The sequence below is a fragment of the Megalops cyprinoides genome, chromosome 6 (assembly GCF_013368585.1).
Source record: "Megalops cyprinoides isolate fMegCyp1 chromosome 6, fMegCyp1.pri, whole genome shotgun sequence".
Classification (NCBI taxonomy): domain Eukaryota; kingdom Metazoa; phylum Chordata; class Actinopteri; order Elopiformes; family Megalopidae; genus Megalops; species Megalops cyprinoides.
In genome coordinates, this window is record NC_050588.1 from 16,711,871 (window position 1) to 16,733,829 (window position 21,959).

General features: G+C 39.8%; 1 protein-coding gene across 1 annotated transcript in view; it reads right to left on the reverse strand.

Annotated features, from left to right (window-relative positions):
* LOC118778852 (immunoglobulin-like and fibronectin type III domain-containing protein 1) overlaps positions 1-20,641 on the reverse strand; it is a 36,405-nt gene extending 15,764 nt beyond the window's left edge. The window contains exons 1-12 of the mRNA XM_036530614.1: positions 20,463-20,641; positions 13,745-13,830; positions 11,757-11,786; positions 10,270-10,389; positions 8,906-9,045; positions 7,507-7,606; positions 6,633-6,674; positions 6,449-6,494; positions 6,119-6,302; positions 3,571-3,684; positions 2,541-2,709; positions 2,028-2,300 (exon numbers count right to left, since the gene is read on the reverse strand). Of these exons, the coding sequence (XP_036386507.1) occupies positions 2,028-2,300; positions 2,541-2,709; positions 3,571-3,684; positions 6,119-6,302; positions 6,449-6,494; positions 6,633-6,674; positions 7,507-7,606; positions 8,906-9,045; positions 10,270-10,389; positions 11,757-11,786; positions 13,745-13,790 (1,264 nt within the window). The 5' untranslated portion in view covers positions 13,791-13,830; positions 20,463-20,641. The remainder of the gene's footprint in view (positions 1-2,027; positions 2,301-2,540; positions 2,710-3,570; positions 3,685-6,118; positions 6,303-6,448; positions 6,495-6,632; positions 6,675-7,506; positions 7,607-8,905; positions 9,046-10,269; positions 10,390-11,756; positions 11,787-13,744; positions 13,831-20,462) is intronic.
* Between the last annotated feature and the right edge of the window lie 1,318 nt (positions 20,642-21,959).

Consider the following 21,959-nt stretch of genomic DNA (forward strand, 5'->3'; position numbering starts at 1 on the left):
ACATGACAGTGACTTTTTAGGTTTAGGCAACCTAATGACAAAACATTTATGATGGCCATAACAATAACAACACCAATACATAACAATAACAATGATAACAACATCACAGGTCATAACAGTGATGAAAACAAAAACAATACCAGCAACATATACAATAATGACAGTAACAGCAACAGTAATAATGGCGATGAAAATCATGACGGCAGTAGTAACAACATCAAAAATGATCTAAGTGTCAAGACATGAAAGGGGCTGTTCAGTTCTCCCCATTTGAGGTTTGCCATCAACTTGGACTAGCAAATGTAGGCTGCTACAGCATGCCTATTAATTACTGTGACCCAAATGCCCAATCAATTCCATGTTTATCGTCAAGCACAAATATTATTGTTCGGAGACTGAATAACCCCTCACTTCAAACAATGCTGCATCCATGCAATAGTGAGAACAGCTTCTTACCCACGGCTGTATCTTGAAGCAGTTGGCCAGCTTTTGAGCGCTTCTTGCCTTTTGCATCCACTCCATCTCCACTGGAGCCATCTTCACCGGATCCGTCTCCTCCCTTTCCGGCTCCTCCTTTTCCTCCATCACCAGACCCATCGCCACCAGCTCCTCCACCTCCTGCACCACCAGCTCCTCCAGCTCCACCAGCTCCACCAGCTCCGGCACCTCCTGCGCCACCAGCTCCGGCACCACCAGCTCCAGCACCTCCTGCACCACCAGCTCCTCCAGCTCCTGCACCTCCTGCACCACCAGCTCCTCCAGCTCCGGCACCTCCTGCACCTCCAGCTCCACCAGCTCCTGCACCACCAGCTCCACCTGCTCCTGCACCTCCAGCTCCACCAGCTCCTGCACCTCCTGCACCAGCAGCACCTCTAGCACCTCCTGCACCTCCTGCACCACCAGCTCCTGCACCTCCAGCTCCCATACCTCCTGCACCTCCAGCTCCCATACCTCCTGCTCCAGCAGCTCCCATACCTCCTGCTCCAGCAGCTCCCATACCTCCTGCTCCTGCACCTCCAGCTCCCATACCTCCTGCTCCTGCACCACCAGCTCCCATACCTCCTGCTCCTGCACCTCCAGCTCCCATACCTCCTGCTCCACCAGCTCCCATACCTCCTGCTCCTGCACCACCAGCTCCCATACCTCCTGCTCCACCAGCTCCCATACCTCCTGCTCCACCAGCTCCCATACCTCCTGCTCCTGCACCACCAGCTCCCATACCTCCTGCTCCTGCACCGCCAGCTCCCATACCTCCAGCACCACCAGCTCCCATACCTCCAGCACCACCAGCTCCCATACCTCCTGCACCACCAGCTCCCATACCTCCTGCTCCCATACCTCCTGCTCCACCAGCTCCCATACCTCCTGCACCAGCAGCTCCCATACCTCCAGTACCACCAGCTCCAGCACCTGCACCTCTGCCTCCCATGCCTGCTAGACCACCCTCTCCTGCTGCTGCTGCTTCAGCTGCCTCCCTCTCTGCCTTAGCTTTCCTCGCAGCATCCATCATCTCTCCCATCTCCTTTTTCAGTTTCTCCTGCTGCTCCCTGGCTATTTTCTCCAGCTCTGCATCTCCTCCTGCACCAGCCTGTGTTCCTTTGCGGGCTTTCTTTTTCCCACGAGAAGCAGGGTCCTTGTCGGCTAAAATGGAGTGGAAAAAATTGGAAAGGGACCGAACACAGAGAGATCATTCAGTTAAAATTGAGCTTTGTGAGCTTCAGAGCACTGATTAGAGGCTATCATTGTAAATTTAGACCAGAATTTTACAGCAGTTTTTATCAATGTATGAGCACTGTAACTGTTTGAAGTTGGTTTCACATGTTAGTCAGTGAACTTCTACTTGTGATGAAACTTCAAAATGATTATTATCTTCTAAATGATCAGAAGAATTGAAAATCTATTTTCTCTTTACTTTCAAACACTAGTGTTAACAGATACAAAATGGCCTTTAAATTCTGAATCTCTGAAGTGTGGCAAAATCATTTTTGTTTGGAAGAGGTGGTAGGAGAAGACAATATCATTCTTACGTTCTACAATGAGCCAGGCATTGCAAGACTTGATGCCAGCCACAGCTGCATAGATGCCCTGATCCAGAGGCAGACAGTCCTTTATCACTAATTTGTGGATCAGCTTGTCCTCGGACACTATGATGTCATACTTTTCCCCAGCTGTCAGCGGGTTGTTCTTGCCCATCCACAGTATATTAGCCATAGGCTGGGACAGCACACACTGGAAGACTGCATCCTCTCTCTCTTCAGCATTTACCTCCTGAATCTTGACAATAAAGTCAACAGGGGGAACTGAAAGAAAGAGGAAGAATGAAGAATGAAAAGGGGTGACAACACAGAGGAAAATAACTTTGGTTTGATGTCAGCAAGGGGATTGTTTTCATTTGCCATAGAAGGAGCCTATAAATAATTTGCTCAACATTATGCAAGCAATGTACAAAGGCCTCTTGCAGCTTTCTTTCTTGCATTCTAAGCAGAGATTGGCTTGAAACAGAACAAAACATTTTCAGTTGACTTCCATGGTGATCTTACTCTTGAAGTCTGTGGAGAAGACGTTGGCTCCCTCAACATCCACCTGGTACAGCCCAGCATCATCCGATTTGAGATTTTTGATAGTGAACACGTACTTCTTTCCAACTTGCTTCAGCTGGTGCTTCATTTCCATTTCCTCATCTTTGCTGTAAGGAATCATTACACCATCCTACAGGACATAGCCAGGCAGTACAGTGTATGGTCAGTACCACAGCAATGCTGGTATCATGAGACAATATCCAGAATGTTTTGAAGTAATTAAATGTATCTGAAGCACATGATGCATACACCATTCTAAACATATCGTATAGTATAATGAGACATCTTGGCCTTGACCATTTTTGGTGAAATGCAAATGATAGTTGATAGTTGGTAATATGAGACCTGTGATGTTTTGGTGTTAATTTCACATCTTGTGCAGCAGCCTTTAATATAAATTGAGGTGAATAAGTTATTTTTAAAGTTTAAAGTAATTAATCATTTTTGAATTATTTGCCTCTAACCTAATTGTAATAGAATGTGCAAATGAATTTTTATTGCAGGCTCTATTGCAGGCTAGGCGCATCCAGCTACTAACAGGAAGACCATTATATATTTAAATCTTGAGTGATGAGAAGGTATCCTATTATGTACCTCTAAATACAGTTGGAAAACTCTTTCAGAAAGTGATAAAATTTATCCTAATTTACCTTAATCTGGATATCCTTGAATTTTACCAACCAAGCTAGTTCACTGAAAAAAACATTTAACCTGCTTCCTTGAGGGAAGGCTGTTTGTTTTTATAACTAGGTCTCATGACTAACAGTAGCTAGCTAAGTAGCTAGATTTCTAGTTTCAAAAACAGCTGAGATAGCTAGGTAGTGTAGATAGCCAGTAGAAAACACTGTAACCAGCTAGGCTGAGCGTACTTTGACAGAGAGGGTAACGTCTGCTCTTTCATACAAACAGGAGATTTGCCTGCAGCCATACTATCACCATTCTACTTACTCCTTGTGGAAGGTTGAGGCCTTGTATTTCACAGCCATCTCACCTTATAGAGGAAGATCCTACTGTTGGGGTCTTTGAGTACCATTTCAAGTTCAAACGATGCAGTGTCTTCTGATCTAACTTCAATATGTCTCAGACTACTGAGGTGCTCAAGGAACTGGGGGACGAAGAAGAAGGGGTTAGAGAAGGAAAGCAGACAATTGCTAATGCTAAGAGAGAAGGTTTATATCATTCTGTAACGAGGTAGCATAATGGTCAAGTGACACTCCACATTTTCAGATTCAGAACTAGATTCAAAACCCTGCTTTCCCATCATTTTTGAGGAATCTTAAATAAAAAAAAATTGCAATGTTTTCATTAAGTAATCAGCTGGTAAACATATGCATTTAATTTCATTTGTCATAACTCCATTTTCCTTTGGTGAGAAACAATTCACCAGGCAGTCATTGCTTATACTTTTTCCTGTTTTTCTTTGTTATTGAATGATGTTTTTTTTTTTTTTTGGACATGAAACATCATTGTGTTTTCATGATCCATCTAGCAACTGTGTTAAAAAGCCTGACAGTACATCCGTTTCCTGCTGTTACAATCCAAAAGCTATTTAACATTATGCATTTTGTTTATTCTTACACATCATCTCAAGTTTGGAGGTCTCAACTGTAAGCGGAGCGAGCGAGGGGGCAGCTGCCTCTGGCCCACGGTTCCTCCAGTTACAAAGGAGCCCACCTTGGGCCCAATCTGCCTGACTGAACATGCTTTTTTTTTGTTTAGCTGAATATTTTGAATAATGTTTGATTGTGTGTGCTGATTGCGGCAAAAAATAAAAAGTCAGACTGAGGGCGTAATGGTTTCAACCGACCCCTAGCTAAGTTTCTTGCTGCAATATTTATTTTGAATGAGCAGAGACACAATAGAGTTACAGAAAACTGTATCTGTTTCCTCTGTTTCGAGTACCAAAGTAGGAACTAGGCAATCGCCGGTTGTTTTATTTCCCATCACCGTCACTGCTGACGGAGCCGCAGTATTTAAAAATGGTCTCAGGCAATGAGGTGTGTGCTGAAATAGCACACCTCATTGTAATCCACATTTCTCTCCGTAAGTTTCCCCTTGTATCTGTCTTGCATGTCCACACAGCCTATAATAGGGCCCACTACATGTCCTCGCCCCCTCTGCAATGAGCCATCGGCTCCGCCCCTGGTCTCAGATATTAACAAGATGTGACTCCAAAATGTAAGACTGAATTTGTCAGTTTCAGCACAAGGAACTTTAGTGGTTACATTGATTGATCCTATTATGCTGAAAAATTCTGACCAAAAATTGGTTATTTGGACTGAGTTACAGCATTTCAATAAAATTCTCAATAAAAATCTCTGCATGCCTGGCTGACATCTCCAAATGGATGACATCCCACCACCTGAAGCTGAACCTCAGTAAAACGGATCTCCTCTTCATCCCAGCCGGCCCTTCCCCCCTGCATGACCTTTCCATCACCTTCGATGGCACCACAATACCATCCTCTCGGACAGCAAAGAGCTTGGGCATCACCCTCGACAGCAACCTGGACTTCAAGGAGTACATTGCTCGCACGTCACGGACCTGCCGATTCCTCCTCCACAACATCAGGAGGATTCGCCCGTTCCTAACCACATACGCGACGCAGCTCCTTATCCAGGCCACAGTTCTCCCTCGACTGGACTACTGCAACGCTCTCCTTGCAGGCCTCCCAGCATGCACCACCCACCCTCTCCAGCTCATCCAGAATGCAGCTGCCCGACTGATCTTCAACCTCCCCAAATTCTCCCATGTTACTCCCCTGCTGAAATCCCTCCACTGGCTTCCTGTCGCTGCCAGGATCAGATTCAAGACCCTGACCCTCGCCTTCTCTGCAGTCAACAGGACAGCCCCTGCCTACCTCCAAGAACTCATCCAGCCCTACACACCAGCCCGACCCCTACGCTCAGCAGCAACTGGACGCCTTGCTCCCTGCATGGTCAAGGCAGGAGGTGCTCGTTCTGCCAGACATCGGCGTTTCGCCTACATCGCTCCCCAGTGGTGGAACGAACTCCCGGTCTCACTACGGACAGCTCCTTCACCCCAGTCCTTCAGACGGGGCCTGAAGACGCACCTCTTCAGACTCTACCTGGACTGACCCAGCACACAATTGCTGCCCCCCCCCCCCCCCCCCCCCCGCCCATCAGTGCTGTAAATTGCTGTGCTTTTTAAAAATTGCTGTGCTTTTTAAATTGTGCTTTTAAATTTGGTCTCTTGTTGCCGCCTTAACCCTGACGCTCATTGTGCCGTTTTGAAGTTGTTGAAGTTTGCCGTTCGAAAGTATATCGTACTAGTTGCCCTTTAGGCTGTAATTGTAAAAATCTGATAGTACTGCGTCCTCAAACAGACCTTGCTCTCAGCCGAGAACTGTCTCATTGTGGAACTGTACACATCCTGTCCCCGTACTGTCGCTGTACCTACTGTATGCACTTTTGTAAGTCGCTTTGGATAAAAGCGTCTGCTAAATAAATAAATGTAAATGTAAATGTAAATTAAGGCATATTTGTGTTGAATGTATACTCTGTGCTGATACAACATACCTTTGCTTGCTCTTCTTCTCTTTCCTTTTTCAAGTCGTTCAGTTTTTTAAGCATGCCACGGAAGTCAGTGATTCCGTACTCAAGACAGATTCGTTCATAGTCCTTCTTATCTGCACTCAGCAAAATTTCCCAGACCTTTTCATCTATTTCTCCATACTTTTTGTCATCCTTTTCTCCAACAGTACTGGAGAAATAGAATCAAAAATCCAAACTCTTGAACTCTTCATAGTTTAAAAGCAATGTAAATAAAATAGATACATTTAAAAAAATGTCTTTAACATGCATCAACTACGGCATCAATTCCAATTGTTTTGCAAATGTGTAACTCACCATTTCCTGAGCATTTTCCGGAATTCCGTTGGATCTTTTGTTGGAGCTACATGGAGTTAAACAATTAAACCATAAAATGGTTTACAGTAGTGTTACACAGTTTCAGCAATCATTCACTGATTGGCTGGAGTTTATATATATTTCAGTTAAAATTGAACATTGTATGTTTCATTAGAGAGCTTACCTGCTTGTGCCTCTTCCATTGCTTTCTTCCTCTTGAAGGCAACTAAAATAGATACAGGCATTTTTATTAGATGAAACATATAAGCAGGATTTTCAGAGCACATAAAGGATATTAGATTTTAGATTAGACATATGAAAACCCTCTGTTGATTATTACATCACAAATATCCAATATGCACTGAGATGGTGTTTAATATACATGTATTTCCATACTGATATTGATGTATTGATCTTGAAGATTTTGAAAACCAAAATCTAAACAGCCAAGCTGAAATTTTCCAGCGTTGATGAGGTCAAAATCAAACAGGCCTCTTTGCCCTCTGACTCGTATGAGGGAATGATTCATTCATTTACTTATTTACTAAATACAGTTACAGGCAGCAGGTGTTATTACATACCTTAAATGTTTGATTTTACAGTGTATAAATTGCAGTAGTTTCTTTGATTTGACAAAAAAATTAAGTGAATCGAACCTAAACAACATGAAACAAATCAAATCTACCTAAATGCAGGTCTTAGTCAGCTTTACATTCGAACTTGATACATGTTTCTTGATGGCTATGCATAAATCCACTGCTGCCATTGCCTGCTTAGTGCAGACTGTGCTCTTTGCTAATCCAATAAAGGTAGTGAGAATGTGCCTTACTGTGCTGTGAACACACGCTAACCAAGCCTTGACCAAAAAAAAAATGGATGTTAACCTCAAAACCGATCATTTCTAAACCCACTCAGTACTCCTCGAATGCAATTAGCACATTCATTTTAACAACAATAAATGAATCAAATTGAGCTGATTTTCTTTTGTTCTTTCTTCAAAAGATAAAAAATCTGTGCATCTTTCTGGAATGTTAATATGCTTCTCTGTTCTTGCTTACCTTCAATGATATTCAAGACGACAGTGCAAACAGCCTTCCCAAATTCATTACAAGCGTAGCATTTATAGGTGTCTGCTTCATCCGCAGATACTCGGGGCATCTGTTGAATCATAACGTATTTTAGATATATTTTTACCCAGCTCTTGTGTGTGGGCAGTCTATGTGTAAATCCTCCAATCCTCATATAGCAATTCTCCATGAAAACCCTTACAGTGTCAAACATGCAAAATTTGAAATGTCCTTGTGTAGTATTCAATATTTGCAATAGAACAGAATGCAACAGAATGATTGTTATTGATATTGTATTGATACTGTCTCAGATTGCATGTAGCATGGCTACTGTAAAAATGATAGTACATATGGTTTTAACATAATGTATTAATATATTATTGTAAGTACAGAAAGAGGAAGATATTCAAATAGTATATTAAATACACACTATGTAGAAAGTGGACCTACACGCAATATGCTGACATGTAAGAGATTGGGCTTTTTGTATGTAATAATGTAGGAGTTGAAAGGGTTTTAATACTGTGAAATAACAAGCCACTTATAATCAAGCTTCATTGTTGGTAGTTGGCTTCCTACCCACAATAGCATTAAAATGTGCATTGCTATTGCTTGTTTGTTTGGAACTTGGAAATATCAGAGAACTGTTTATGGTGTTTATACTTTCCACCCCTTAGTAAGTGATGAAAATAAAATTGTTACATTAAATGCTTGGGGTTATGGTTTGTGGCGGGCAGTCTGATGTAGGTCTGCTGTCAAAGCAGAAGATGAGAACACTGTTAATGTTTTCTTTTTCTTTTATTTTGCTGCAGCAAACAAGTGAAGCTGTTTGCCTCCAAAGAGGAGAGACCAGAGGTGAGAAACTTGAAAGTTTGTACAGCAGGAAAATTAAGACAGAACCGTCAGGAGTTAAGAAGTGCAAATGGTTCATCTTGGGGCATTTATTATGTGAGTATAAGAAGCTGTAACCAAATTATGTCCAAATGAAGTTAGATCATACAGAAGTAAATGTTTAAGGAATCAGTCCTCATGGTCATTGTGTGTGTATTTCTGTTCAAAACCCCAAGAAGGGCCTAATGCAGTGTTGTAGGTATGGCATATGCCCCTACAACCTGTGGCTGGTCATCATAGTGTATGAATATATGTTGATTTAACTAGATTTTATCTTTGATTTATGCTTTGACTATTTGTTGCAGAAAATAGTAGAGACAAAGACATAACATGTACAGTGCAATGGCTTGTCAAGACATGTACTGTACATGTCAATGCTGATTTTGAATAACATGCAACATATTTAGTTATCCACTGTTTGTATTTTTAACACAGGTTTTCACAGCTTTAATGCTCACCACTCTCTGTGTCTTACATGGGCTATAGAAAACATGCTTACCTCTAATGTGTGTTCGCGAGATGTCGGGTCAAATTTCATCTGATATTTCACAGGATCATTAATGTCTCCATTGGCTCTGCTCCAGGTTACCACTGGCTCAGGATCCCCAATCACAACAGCTTTGAAGATGGCTAATTTACCTGTGTGTCCAGGCAGAGAGATTATTTCTCACTCCTGTTGCAGATAGAGAGAAACATTTTCCAAAACTACTTGCAGAACTTCTTAGCAAATGAAAGGAGCAGGAGAGGAAACACACTGAACAATATATATATATATATATGTTGTCTAGGTTGTGAATTTCCTGTTTATGACCTGCTTTATATTACATTTATATTAACACAACTATTATTTTGTATTAGTAAAATACTTAAACTGTATTGTTAAGAGTTGTAACATGAGTTATGCAGACTGTTGTTTGAGAATTTTTGCCAACAATTCAGCAGCAAGCTACCAATTCTCAGCAATTACGTCTGACATGACTAAATTACTATGACTATAACTATGACTTATTTAATGCTAGATTATGCTAAATTATACATAGTATATATGTTCAAAACAAATAATAACAAACAGTTTGATCCTGTTCTCATTTGTAGACATCAATTAATATGATTGGGAAATTTTGAATTTTACATTTTGTATGTCTTCAGGATGAAATGTGTCCAATTTACAGTTACAATTTACACAAATTAGGTTTTATGTGTTTACTTATGGCATATTCAGAAATTAATTGTGTCAATATTGCTTTGCACTGCCATTACAGTATATGTCTGTCATGAAATATGACCTTGTGCTATGAGTATAGATTTAGTTTCCTCTTAACTGTACATAGCATCCTTTATGGCACTAGTCACATGTCCCGGCCCAGAAGCAGAGGAACATGCTGTAAAACTGATAAATCACTCATCTGAGGTGTAAAATTACTTGCTATGATCCTCGTTCTTTTACCCTGTCTATGTTTTACTCATTACTTTACCCATGACATATGCTACAGCCACTGCAGTTTCAATGCAGGATAAGGTGCCATTTAACAGTCTCCAATTTTGAAGTCCTACCCCCACCCCACAAATTGTTTTACCTCATTGATGTCAGCTATAATTCACTCATGCATTTCTGTGCATAATGCTAAATTTAGAATAAGTAGGACTGAAATGCTAAAGGTTAATGTCATTACTCAGTCTGTAAGAAAAAAAGACACATCGATTTAGTTTTTTTTTCAAATAAACTCTTTCCTTTGTTAAAGTCACATATTTTTTTTTTACTTTTATGCTTCAACGAGTGTGCAAAAGGCATAATTATTAATAGTGTATGCTTTAGGAAAGGTTGTTGGAAACAGATGGGTGTAACATTTGATTGAACCTTACCCTCCTGAATAGTTAAGGGGATGGGTTTACGAGTGAAGTCCGGAGTGGTCTTTCCCTCTGGAAGTTCCTGTATGTACTGAGTGATCATGACACCAGGAACTTTGGATCGTCGTTTGATGCCTAGTAAAGTCACAATTTTAAGAAAACACTCTATGAACTTAGGAACTGCCACTGAAAGCCAGAGATCACCCATATAAAACAAAGTTCTTATGCAATTTTTACGTACATTTGTGTCATGCTTTTTGCAAGAATTCCCCAAGCAATCACGTCATGCATATTGTGGAGTTTTGTTCATTCATTGGACCTCAGACCATCAATATAAAATTGCATGAAAGAGAAGCACTGAGGAACAGAGGGTTTTCCTGTATGTTTTTTCCCTTGTTCACCCAGTTTTGGATCACCAGACTGTAATACAGTCAGACGCAGCCAATGGCTGTTTTTCATAATGTCACACAAGTGCCAGCTGAAGGATAGGCACATCAACATGCACATTTCTCTGGGCGTCACGAGAGAGAGATGGTGAAACCCTGCTGTCCCGTTTGGGTTTTGGCTAATGATACGACTGGGATTGAAACACACACTTATCCAATCATGACATAATTATGATGGCAGATTAATTTGTGATGGTCTGTTGTTTATTTTTATATTTCATTTCTATTTCTACAACACTACATGTAATTAATATCCTCCATATATTTTATGCAAATAGGAATATCCTAATTTTATTTCGGTTCTGCTGCTACACAGCAGAAATGTCCTTAAATAATTTAATTTACTACATGGACGTATTACTACTCCCACATTCCTGTATGATTTTAAAGTTTCTACATATGAAATAAAAATAATATTATTACTGATATTATCTGACTGTAACTTTGTGTTGTTTGACAAAATGTGTGATACTTTCAGATTCTTATTCTGAAGTCTTTCACATGGGAGAAAATCAGCAAAATAGTCTGTGAGTTTAGATCAGTGAGTAATGGTGTTCACTTGCATCAATACCAAACACCTCAACCTTGGTCAAAGATGGCCTTGGTATTCCCTCACACCAACCAGTCAAAATAATCATTATCCTGATACAGTGAGAGAATGAGAAGTTTTGTGCTTTGAAAACTCAAACATCAGTACCTAGTACTGTCCAGCCATCCAGGAACAGGGTTCAGAGACCCAACTCTCAGCATTGTATATTTGAATGCCACATGTTAGAACCAAATGCAACTGTTGCACCTTGGAAAGTCCATTCCACCCCCCAACCCCACCCCCCCTCCCCAAACACACACACACACACATATGAATTGCTGGAAAGTTCAATTCAACATGCATTTAGTTTCTTGCAGGCACATATTTACTGCCAATATTTTACAAATTAAAGAGAAAAAACATGCTTTTCTCTAACAGAGGTACATGAGGTAACAAGGGAACATGTAACAGGAACAACGAATATCATGTAGCAATGATATTGCAGGTGTTTTTTCATGTCCCCCTACCTTTTTTCTTTGCAGGCCTGCTCTCACCACCTGGTAGTGTTAATGTGTGGTGAGCACATGGGAGGAAGCAGGACAGGAGAACATTAATCCAGGCAAAAGCATGGCTGAGGCTCAGTACCTTGTCAGGATTATGAGGACACATATACATTGACAAACACTTTCTGCTAAACACAAAGACAAGGGAGATATAAGCACAACCCTTTGAAAAAGGGCTGGCATTCGAGATGAAATTTTACAGAACCTTTGAAGAAGGCGCTCAGTCAAGTGACCACATGTGTGTTTACTAGAGTAGATGACAGAAGTCATTGGTCACTGTCAGTCTGAATGTCAATGGTTCATGAGAAGCCTAAAATGACCTAATAGATCTGTGCTAGCAATCGTAATAATAGTAATTGTTATGATGATGAGAATGTTGTTTTTTCTGAAGATTGACAGGCAGCAGATTATTTATGAAAAAGAAAAATAATTAATGTGGTAGGTTATTATTTTGTGTCACATTTGTGTGTAGTGCAAGCCAATTTTGCCTCATAAATGGCATGTGTTGTTCTTGTAGCTGATGAAAAGTATTCTTTAAGCTTTATATAAACTGGCAACAACACCAGTGTAATTAAAATCAAAAGCATGTATCTGCTAAAATAAATCTGTTGAGAACTGCCAAAATTTGGATACATTCAGTTGTGTATATGAATAAACTGTGGAGTGTGGTACTTCACTGGCTTTTACACAACAGCAGCTTTTCAGAACCTGCAAAAAGCAAAATACAGAGACAGGGAAGTTTTTTTTTTTTTTGCTTTTGTGTTTTTTTTTTTTGGTAAATAGTATCCATCTTCATCTTGAGTCTTCAGATAAGCTGTTGTAAAAGGAGCTCTTCAAATTGCTATTCAGTCCATTCCTCAGAGGCTGTATTTTCTTCCCATTAGTCTGTGCCCACTTTCCAAACAGTATAAAAGCTCTGATCAAACATATTAGCATTTTTTGTTAGCATTGATTTAACTGTCATTTTCTACACTTCTATAAATCCATATCCATCATGCCCATTCTTAATAGAGGAGATGTTAAGTCTCAAAAACGGATTAACCCCATGTTTGCTTGGTTTCACCACTGCTGATCTTGTGTTGCTGATTCATAATGAATGATTGAAGTCATTTCCTTGTTTCTCCCTCTGGCTTCCCTGAATCCACGTTGTACGGCGGTCTATTTCTTATGTTTCTCAGAGGTTTTTATGCCTAATCATGTGTGGACTTGCTTTTTTTTCTGTCGTCCTTGACAGGATCTCCTCATAGTGTTATGCTAAGTGGCCTTAACACCTGTTGAGTTTCTGAGCCCTTGACTCAACAGTTGTTTCTGTTTCCTGGTCATTAAATACTGTGGTTAAGTAAAGACGCAGCTCAGGGATTCAGCCTCCTTCATTCTGTGGGCCTTCATTACCACAGCCATTTGTGCTGCAGAGGGAATGGCTTTCTTGAGTTTGCTGAATTGGTCTTGATAAAGTATAGCCTGTTACACCATCTGCTTGTCTGGCCAGACATCCACATACACTTGCCTTTGTTTGATGTCCTCTCAAGGCAATCTACTTTGGAGCTTTTGATGGAAGCAGATCTTTGCAGCTTGAGCCATTTGAGGGATTTTGTTCTATCTTCAGGTAATTGGATTACTTTAGGCCTTCTTTCCTCTGCGATATAACTTTGTGATTGCTGTGCTTTATGCCTTGACTCCCATCTTGCTGTTTATTATAATTGATTTTTTTATTTGCTTTGTTTTCTCGTATTAGCAGTAGAACAAAAAAAGACAGCACATATATCTAAACATGAAAGCGTACATTATTTTATTTGTTGTTGTTAAGACGGATGACACTACAGCTTGATGAATTTGGCTTTGTTAGTGTCTTGTCTATGAAAACGGTAGAGGCATTTGTTAGCGGAAAATCTATCTTGATCCACCATTTTCAGCTGAAAAGGAAGCAGTAGAGTGGGTTACATTGCTCTTACCCTGCCCAGCGGCAGTGGGATCTGTAATTTTTGCCTTCTTCAACATCCTGCTTCTTTAGTGTTCCTTGCAGGTTTATAATTGCCCTCTGAAAAGACAGATGATATCATATTGGTGTGCAGTCATTCAGTACAGTCAACACAGCCATTCACATTTGAACAGGTCAACACAGCTGTTTTGGCTGAAAAGCAAACAGAGCAAAGTTGTCTATGATTTGTTGATTAGTAGTCACCTAGAAACTCATTTGTAATTTGGGATTAGCATGTGTTACCACAAATAGAAGTTACAGATGAATGAATCTGTTTTGTTTCGCTGAGGAAAGTCTCTGTCCCTGTCCCACACTGCTTCATCTTTGCTCGTCACCAGCTGGGTGAAAATATATAATATATATATAATATATATGTGTGTGTGTCCTTATGTGTAGTCTTATATCATGTTTGTGAACAAAATATGCACAGATGTGTTCATACTAATATGAAAAAGAAATAAATATATGTTCAACATATTTTTGAACACCTGTCCCTTGAACAAATTTTGTACAGCTGTGAAGTCTAATTAACTGAGGGCTTCAAAAGAGGGAATGTGTGATTTTCTGTAAAAAAAAAAAACGTACTGTATGTGTCTCTGTGTATGTCCTCTGTTTCTATTGCTGATGAATGGATATAGGAATGCAATATGAAATCATTCAAATGAAACGTTTTCTGTGAATCCACAGAATGAGATGTTCCCATTGGGAATCACAGGTGATGGAAATACCATCTGGCTGTGGCGAAATCTGTCTTACACAGCCAGTCAGGCCCAACAGGGGGTGTCATTTATACATTGCCCCCCCACCATCCTCTGGATTGAGGCAATATGTCTGTCCCAGGAATCTGATGTTGACATGTTTTGAGTAAACTCTGTTCTTGTTGAGGTCTCTACTAAATCGTGGGATGGAAAGACAAAATGTTGTGAGCTTGGTGCTAACTTTTAAATAAAGGTTACGTTGCCAAGTCACTGTATGTGAACCTTACCCTGCATGGGAGGATCAGGTAGGATATGCTGAAAGGTTTCCTACTGAATGCATTCATAGGAGTGATGTGTCATAATTTTGTATGTTTGAATGTGTTCTGGGCATTATGGTTGTAAATGAATCTGTCACTGCCACTGTCTCTGTCTCTCTCTCTCTGTCTCTCGGTCTCTCTCTCTCTGTCTCTCACCCTCTTGAGTATGCTCAACCTGCTGCAGATTTCTAACACTTTACCCATAAAAGATATATTAGGGTTTTGATATATATCTGTGGGTAATTTAAAACTGCCCATAAGTGTAGGAATTACTGAGGATGACAAAATGCTTAGCATGCACTTTGCGTGGTGTAGGTTCCTTTGGTGTGTGATAGGTCACATACCTCATAAAACTGTGCTCAATTGAGCTTTTTGTGATGAATTTTGACCTGAGGTCAGCTCTGCCCTAGGGGCATAAGTCTCATTGGTTGACTGTATGACTAGGCGGAGTTATGACTGGGTGGAAAGGACTGTTGTCTTTTTTATGCCACACTGCATGTGAAGCAACAGAAATTGGGACAGTGGAGCAAAACTAAGAGGTGAGTACAGAGTGGTCACTTGATATATAAATGTATGAATTTCGCTACGTAATAGATGCAAGAATGTACATTTAAAAATCATGTATCATGCGATGTGATGTGCTATTTGCAGTTTTTCAAGCAGGCATTATCAGAAATATTTTTTATATTCTTCATCATTCATTGTTTTCGTATACTATATAAATAAAGTAAAGAGAAAGAATTTACTGGTATAGATTTGAATTCTCTGACTTTGTACCTTGTCTAAAGAACTTCAACAAATTATTATTAATTTTGCAAGTGCATCAGTTAGTCAAAGGCCTGAATGTAATTTAATTGCAATTTTCTTTATCAAATTTGAATATCAAAATGTATTTGCATATACAAATAACAAGCAAACACACTTGATTTGAACACTGTGGGATGAGGGTAAAGTGCATTGCGGTTAGATGAATCTGAGCTTTTAAATTAAAATTAAGGGCAAAGTGTAAAACAGGAGGATTTAATCACACCTTCAGTGCTGCCCCATTTAAGTGTGGTAGAGAAGGCTGAATGCCCTATTCAATCTAACTACACTGTACTGTCACCTCTTACACAGTCTTATCAGTTAATCGTTTACATAAATAAAAAAAAAATTGGAACTTTCTTCTTTTTTTTTTTACTTTATTAAATCTTCTAAGCGCCTAAACGTAAAATGTAGATTGTTACCATATAAATTAATTGTGCAGAGAGACGAAATTGTGCAGTTTTGTCATTTAAGATATTCTAAAAGGCAGATGACTAAATTTTGGTACTTCCCACATTCATGTCTACAATTGTCGACATTTTCGGTGGTGCGACTCCACAAATAAGCCTTATGAATTTTCATATTGTAGACTATCTTCAGTAAAGTTTAATTGGGTAATAAACCATTCCACACCGTGTCCAAAACCTGATTAAGCTTGTTTTTTCATGGAGCTACTCCAAACTGAGTTGGTGTATATGTACTGTATGTATACATGCACTTACCTCCAACCCTTTTCTTTCAATCATGACTCATAAAACTTGCAAATTGTAAATTGTAGAATTGCAAATCAGCTTTGTATTTTGTTATGTCTGTGTACATTTTCTCTCTGGTTAACCCTTTTTCCTAATTTAATATTTTATTAATTAATGAACTCTCTTTTCCTAATCATGATGCAGTAATATAGGTTACATTACTAATTTCTCATTGACATATATATGTAGAATCAAATGAAATGTGAAAAACGCTAATGGTGCCCACCAGTATAGTCCAGATAAACCCATCATATATCAGTCGCTAATGCCATATAATGGTGTCTATCCATACAGCTCATGATTCTGTTAGCTAAATGATTGGCTGATCACAGAAAGGGCAAATATTTAAGGATTAATTTCTTGGTCTATGGAGTAGACCAAGAAATGGTCTACTCCATAGACCAATTTGGTTTAGGGGTCCAGTTGCAATCATTTTCATACAGCTGGATGTGAGGAGAGACACTTTAATAACTTGTTTTAATATTGTAATAATATCTTAAAATGGAGTCTTAGCAAACAGACAGTTGACACTGAATGGACTAAATGCAATTAGAGTGAAATGTATGCACTTAATTTTGCTAAAAGAGCACAATCCAGAGACAAAAAGTATGAAAGTGTTGTAAAGGGAGAAATAGTACTTCAGAATCAGGTGTCACAAAGTCTCACTCTTGCTGCTATGACTAAAACTCAGGTTTAATTTAGATCCGCACATATACTGATACAGGTCCATGCTGCATACGGCTTTGGTGTCTGCCATCTGTCCTGGCTCCCACACAGAGATGGAAATGAGATGTGTGGCCCTTGATGGGACACTTACAGCAAAACAGCCTGACACAGGACATTTCCCAGCTTGGGGCTGGACGGAGTGGGGTGAGGGGTGGGGGAATCAAGAGGTTCCATGGAAACCTGATCCCTCTTGCTAGTGTCCTCCCCAGTGGAGTACGATTGAGTTTCAAGAGTGAACACCCTTTCATCTCCTGCTGCATGAGAGGTTTGGCTACATTCAGTCAAAAGTAATGTGAAGAAGATGCGTATATTATACTAACATAGCGATCACCAAATTAGCCGTCAGCTCACAGCGGGTAGCTTTACACCAAAAGCATCTGCACTCTCAGATCTCCACCTGTTTCTCCAATAAGGGTAGCAGCTGCATAAAAGGAAACCTTTCTGTCACCGTGAGAAATTGGAGCCATGCTTAATAACATACCTACACACTAGCAGTATGTGAGGCAGGACCACAACAGCATTGCATGTTCTCTGTCCCTCTGGGAGTGTCTCTGAGCTAAAATTTCTGTGGTCAGTGAACTCTCAGACTCACGCAACATGTTGTGAATGTATTTGAAGACTGTTAATGATTGCATCCACGTGACACAAGGTTCATTTGAGGAAATGGGACAAGGAAGGAACCCATTTTGATTTGGACCTATGTGTCTGCTGATAAACAATTGTCTATTTTGGAGGGGGGGGGGGGGGGGGGGGGGGCTTTTTGTGTCTACAGCAGAAAAAAGTGTTCTCTTAATATCCATACCCTTATCTGTGGGTAGGTTTTCATTGCTGAACAATCAAAACTTGTCATGAAAGTCAGCCAGAGGGTATTGTTACCCCTGTCTTAAACATGCCTAGATATAAAGAACTGTAATTTTAAATATGGGGTGAGGAAAATGATAATATTCTAACACAGCACATATAGTACTGATTAAAAGACACAGCTCTGTCTGGAAGCAAGATGGACAGGCCCCACCTCAGTCCCCTGTGATTGACTCTCACAGCTTAGACGCTCAACATACAAGCATTTTTATCAAGATGAACAGTTAAGACATTGGAAATAATTACATTGATTATGTTCACTGTCATATTTCTCCTATGGCAATGGTCCTTAAAAAGGACAGGAAATGTTTTGTGTGGATAAATCATGTCAGTAATTAATCAAATGAGTCAGGCACTTGGCATTTATGTTTATGTCATCTTTCAGGACGCAGAGATCTCAGATAAATTTATGTTAGATATTTTCCACCTTAATTATTATTGAAATTATTCTTGCTCATTCCACTCCATCAAGATTTTTCCTTACCTGATACAAATTTTATATAGACCTACATTACATGAAAACAGATATTCCAATTGATAACTGTTTAGCATTTATTTATTTCCAATTTGCTTTTTCCAGTGTATTGAATCTCACACAGAGAATATATCTACGTTGATCAAATAGTAATAAGATACTGTAAAAAAAAATAGAGCAGGTTACAATCGCTTAAGTTCTTGCAATTCATTTATAGACAGATTATGGTAGGGAATTGATCTGTAACTGTCTGGATGGTGTAACGTCGTTAATGGGTGGTCAGGTTTATTTCTCTGTACGTGTCAGTATATAAGTCTGTAATGAACCCAGTTAGGGGTGAACCAATGAGCAGTGCAGCGTTATGCCTGCATTTCCTCTTGGGAAAGGTTGGCAGAGACTACTGTTGTCACAGTGTGTTCCCTGCAGCGAAACATTCATATACATCTGTTTGAGGTGAGGAAATCACTGTCATATGAATCAGCCAGCCTGACAGCACTATTTATTTACAGTGTGTGCATTAGTTTTGGCACTGCCAGGGACCTAATCAAATTCACCTTAGTCCTACAGATACTGTAATCTGAAGTTTTCTGTAGGAGGAATCTGAATAAGATGGGAACATACAGTGGAAATTGTATCTGTGGATAGTCTCTAGTGTTCTCAAGTGTCCATCCCTGAGGTATTGAGCATTTGCCATGACCAAAAGCATCTCTCCCAGGGCGAATCTCCAGCTGTATAACTCACACATACTGTTCCTGGTGACAAGGTTCATAGGTGTCAAATGAGTGTTAAGCTGGGTGTTCAGACTGCCAAGTGTTATTTATCAATTCTTTCTAATTAAAGTAGCTGAGAAGCTGATACATAGATCATGTAGTGAAAAGGACATGCATTTCCCTGTACATTGAAAGGATGTTGATATTTGCTTATTATTAAGATGTAAATTGATTGTTCTATTTAAATAAAGTTTTATGTCCTTTTTCTTTTAGGCTGGTCATGGGTCTTGAACTCATCCAGAAGGCAGGTTTATATATTTCTTTGTTAACTGTTTTATGCAAATGGACACATATTTCTGCTTTTCACACAGCTTTTCAAAATTGAAACATCATATACCAATTCATCCTATAGTTCAAACAATTCATGATTATTTAGTAATTCATGAAAGGTAGCTGGATGAAAAGTAAACAGAGACATGTCTCTGGATATGATGGAAGTTCCTCAGTATTTCTGGACAAAGTGTGGTTCTGAATGAAATTGATAATTCAATGCATAAATACATCACTGCATACTTATGTCCTCCTGTGTTTCAAGGATTTTTGTGTGTGTGTGTTCTAAACCATTTGGAATCCCTTAAATCTTTGATGCCATTCTGAACTGACACCTCTATCTATAGTTAGCAGTAACCCTGCAACCTATGACTTCACACCACCTGACCACTGGCAAAATGCAGCTCCACTGATTCCAGCCTCTGAAATTCAAACTGAGAACTCACATGTCCCAGCAAAATCATTTTATGCACAACCATCAAAAAAGCTGTGCCAGGCTGTAACAGAATACCATTAAAACACATATACCTAAGGACCGCAGACAACTACCACTAAGAATGCCATGACTAGAGGAACTAAAATTACAACTCAGTAAAAATATAATGACTGCCCAAAGCAAACTGTAGTAATATTTTATTTCCTTTTTACAAAGCTGTAAAAGGGGCTTTACTGAGAATGTCCCTCCCATTTTACATGGCCAAAAGGCACTGGAACAGCTGTGGCACATGGAATTTATTGAGAGCAGTAAATAAGTAAATTGTACATACACACACAAACATATTTGCTTTTTTGAAAAGACAAATATGTAAAGAAACACACCTGACATAGCTATGAGTTTGTTAAAGACTGAAAAACGCTAATGGTAGAACCTGACTGAATGTCTAAAAATAGAGCAACTCATGGATTTTTAAGCCACGGACCAGATGTCCAGGGGCAGATATGGAGCCACCCAGTTTGCGGCAACAATAAGACCTCAGTTGGAGCCCTATTGTGAAGGAGAAGAGGTAAGAGCAACCTACCTGCTCACAGTCCTCACAGCTCTTAGCTCAGGTCCTTTCCAGAAGCCCAGCTGCACGCTCTGATATTTGAGCGTTGCCTCTTAGCCCTTCGAGGTAATAAATCCTTGGAGCAACGTGTGTGTCTCTCTGCTGCGAGGTCCCTCACACTCAGACACAGTGACTGCCAAAAGACTTTTGCCTTTTTGTATTTGGGCTGAGGAGCTGCTCTGGGAGGGGGGGAACTGAGGCCAGTGGGAGATGGGTTCTATCACCTCCCTTGAAGTGTGAACCTCACAGCGTTTCAGTGCGTGTGACAGCCAGACTTGACACGCACATTCACAGGAAAGGAAATTATCTGGGGGATAGCCATGTTTTCACCAGGAGTCCTTTTCAGGAAAGAAGCTGTGTGGTGCGGTGCTTTGACATCAGCAAGCGCTACAGGTCTGCAAAACAATGCATAGGTCCTGTCCAACCATGTGTGTAACAGCTTCGTCAGGAGGTGTTAACAACAAAACAAAGGCTAAACTTTGTACATTCAGAAAAGTAAAGTTTATTTGTGTCTATGTTAAATAAAAATGACAATATGAAAAAATGACTGTGTTTATTTGTTTTCCCTCATCTGAACCATGATATGCTTTATTTTGAGAAAAAGGTCATTTTGAGAAAAGGACATACTTCTACAGATATGCACACCTCTATTAATGTGTCTAGACAACCAGTGTTTGTTAGTATAAAATAGTGTTTTAAAATATCAGCATTAGCCATGCATCAGTTTAACTGTTTGGTATATTTTAACATATATGTTGACTGAATAATTTTCAGGACTGTTCCTGAATGAAGTACTTTAGGGAAGAATATGAGCTGCCCATGATTAGCTTATCCATCCCTGGTCCCATAGCCAACCATTGTGTGAAAAAAACTTGACCTGATCCAGGGTCAGCACCTGGGCACAGTTTGTCAATGCCTTTGTTTTGCAGTTGTCAACTGTTTCTTACAACCATGCAAAAGTGAGTAAAAGACACAGTTTACACTGTAGATTCAAAAATTAAAAAGTAACTGCATTTCAAATACCAATTTTATGTGTGGTGTATTGAGGCAGATTTTTTTACACAATTATTTGTGGCTCCATTAAATGCAAATTATTTGTGGATTCACAGCATTGCATAATAGGAATTTCAAATTATGGAAAATGTTCTTTTTTTCTTGGGCGGGGCCTTCTTCATCTTCCCAGCTGATGAGTGGTTGTTCCAGGAATCAAAAAATCTTCATTAGCAGAACGCATTTCCAGCGTGCTGAAAGGTTAACTGACAGTCCAACATGATTTACTGCATTTGATTGACCCATATTAAAGCCAACATGGTTGACATTTAACATACAAGCAATTTGTACAACAGGTTACACTTGCTGAAATCCTTCATGTTAAGTACCTTGCTCAAAACTGTAGCAGCATTACCCTACCTGAGGTTCAGATCTGCAGTTTCCAAAGGCCAAAACAAAGTGCACATCAAGCTGCATCTT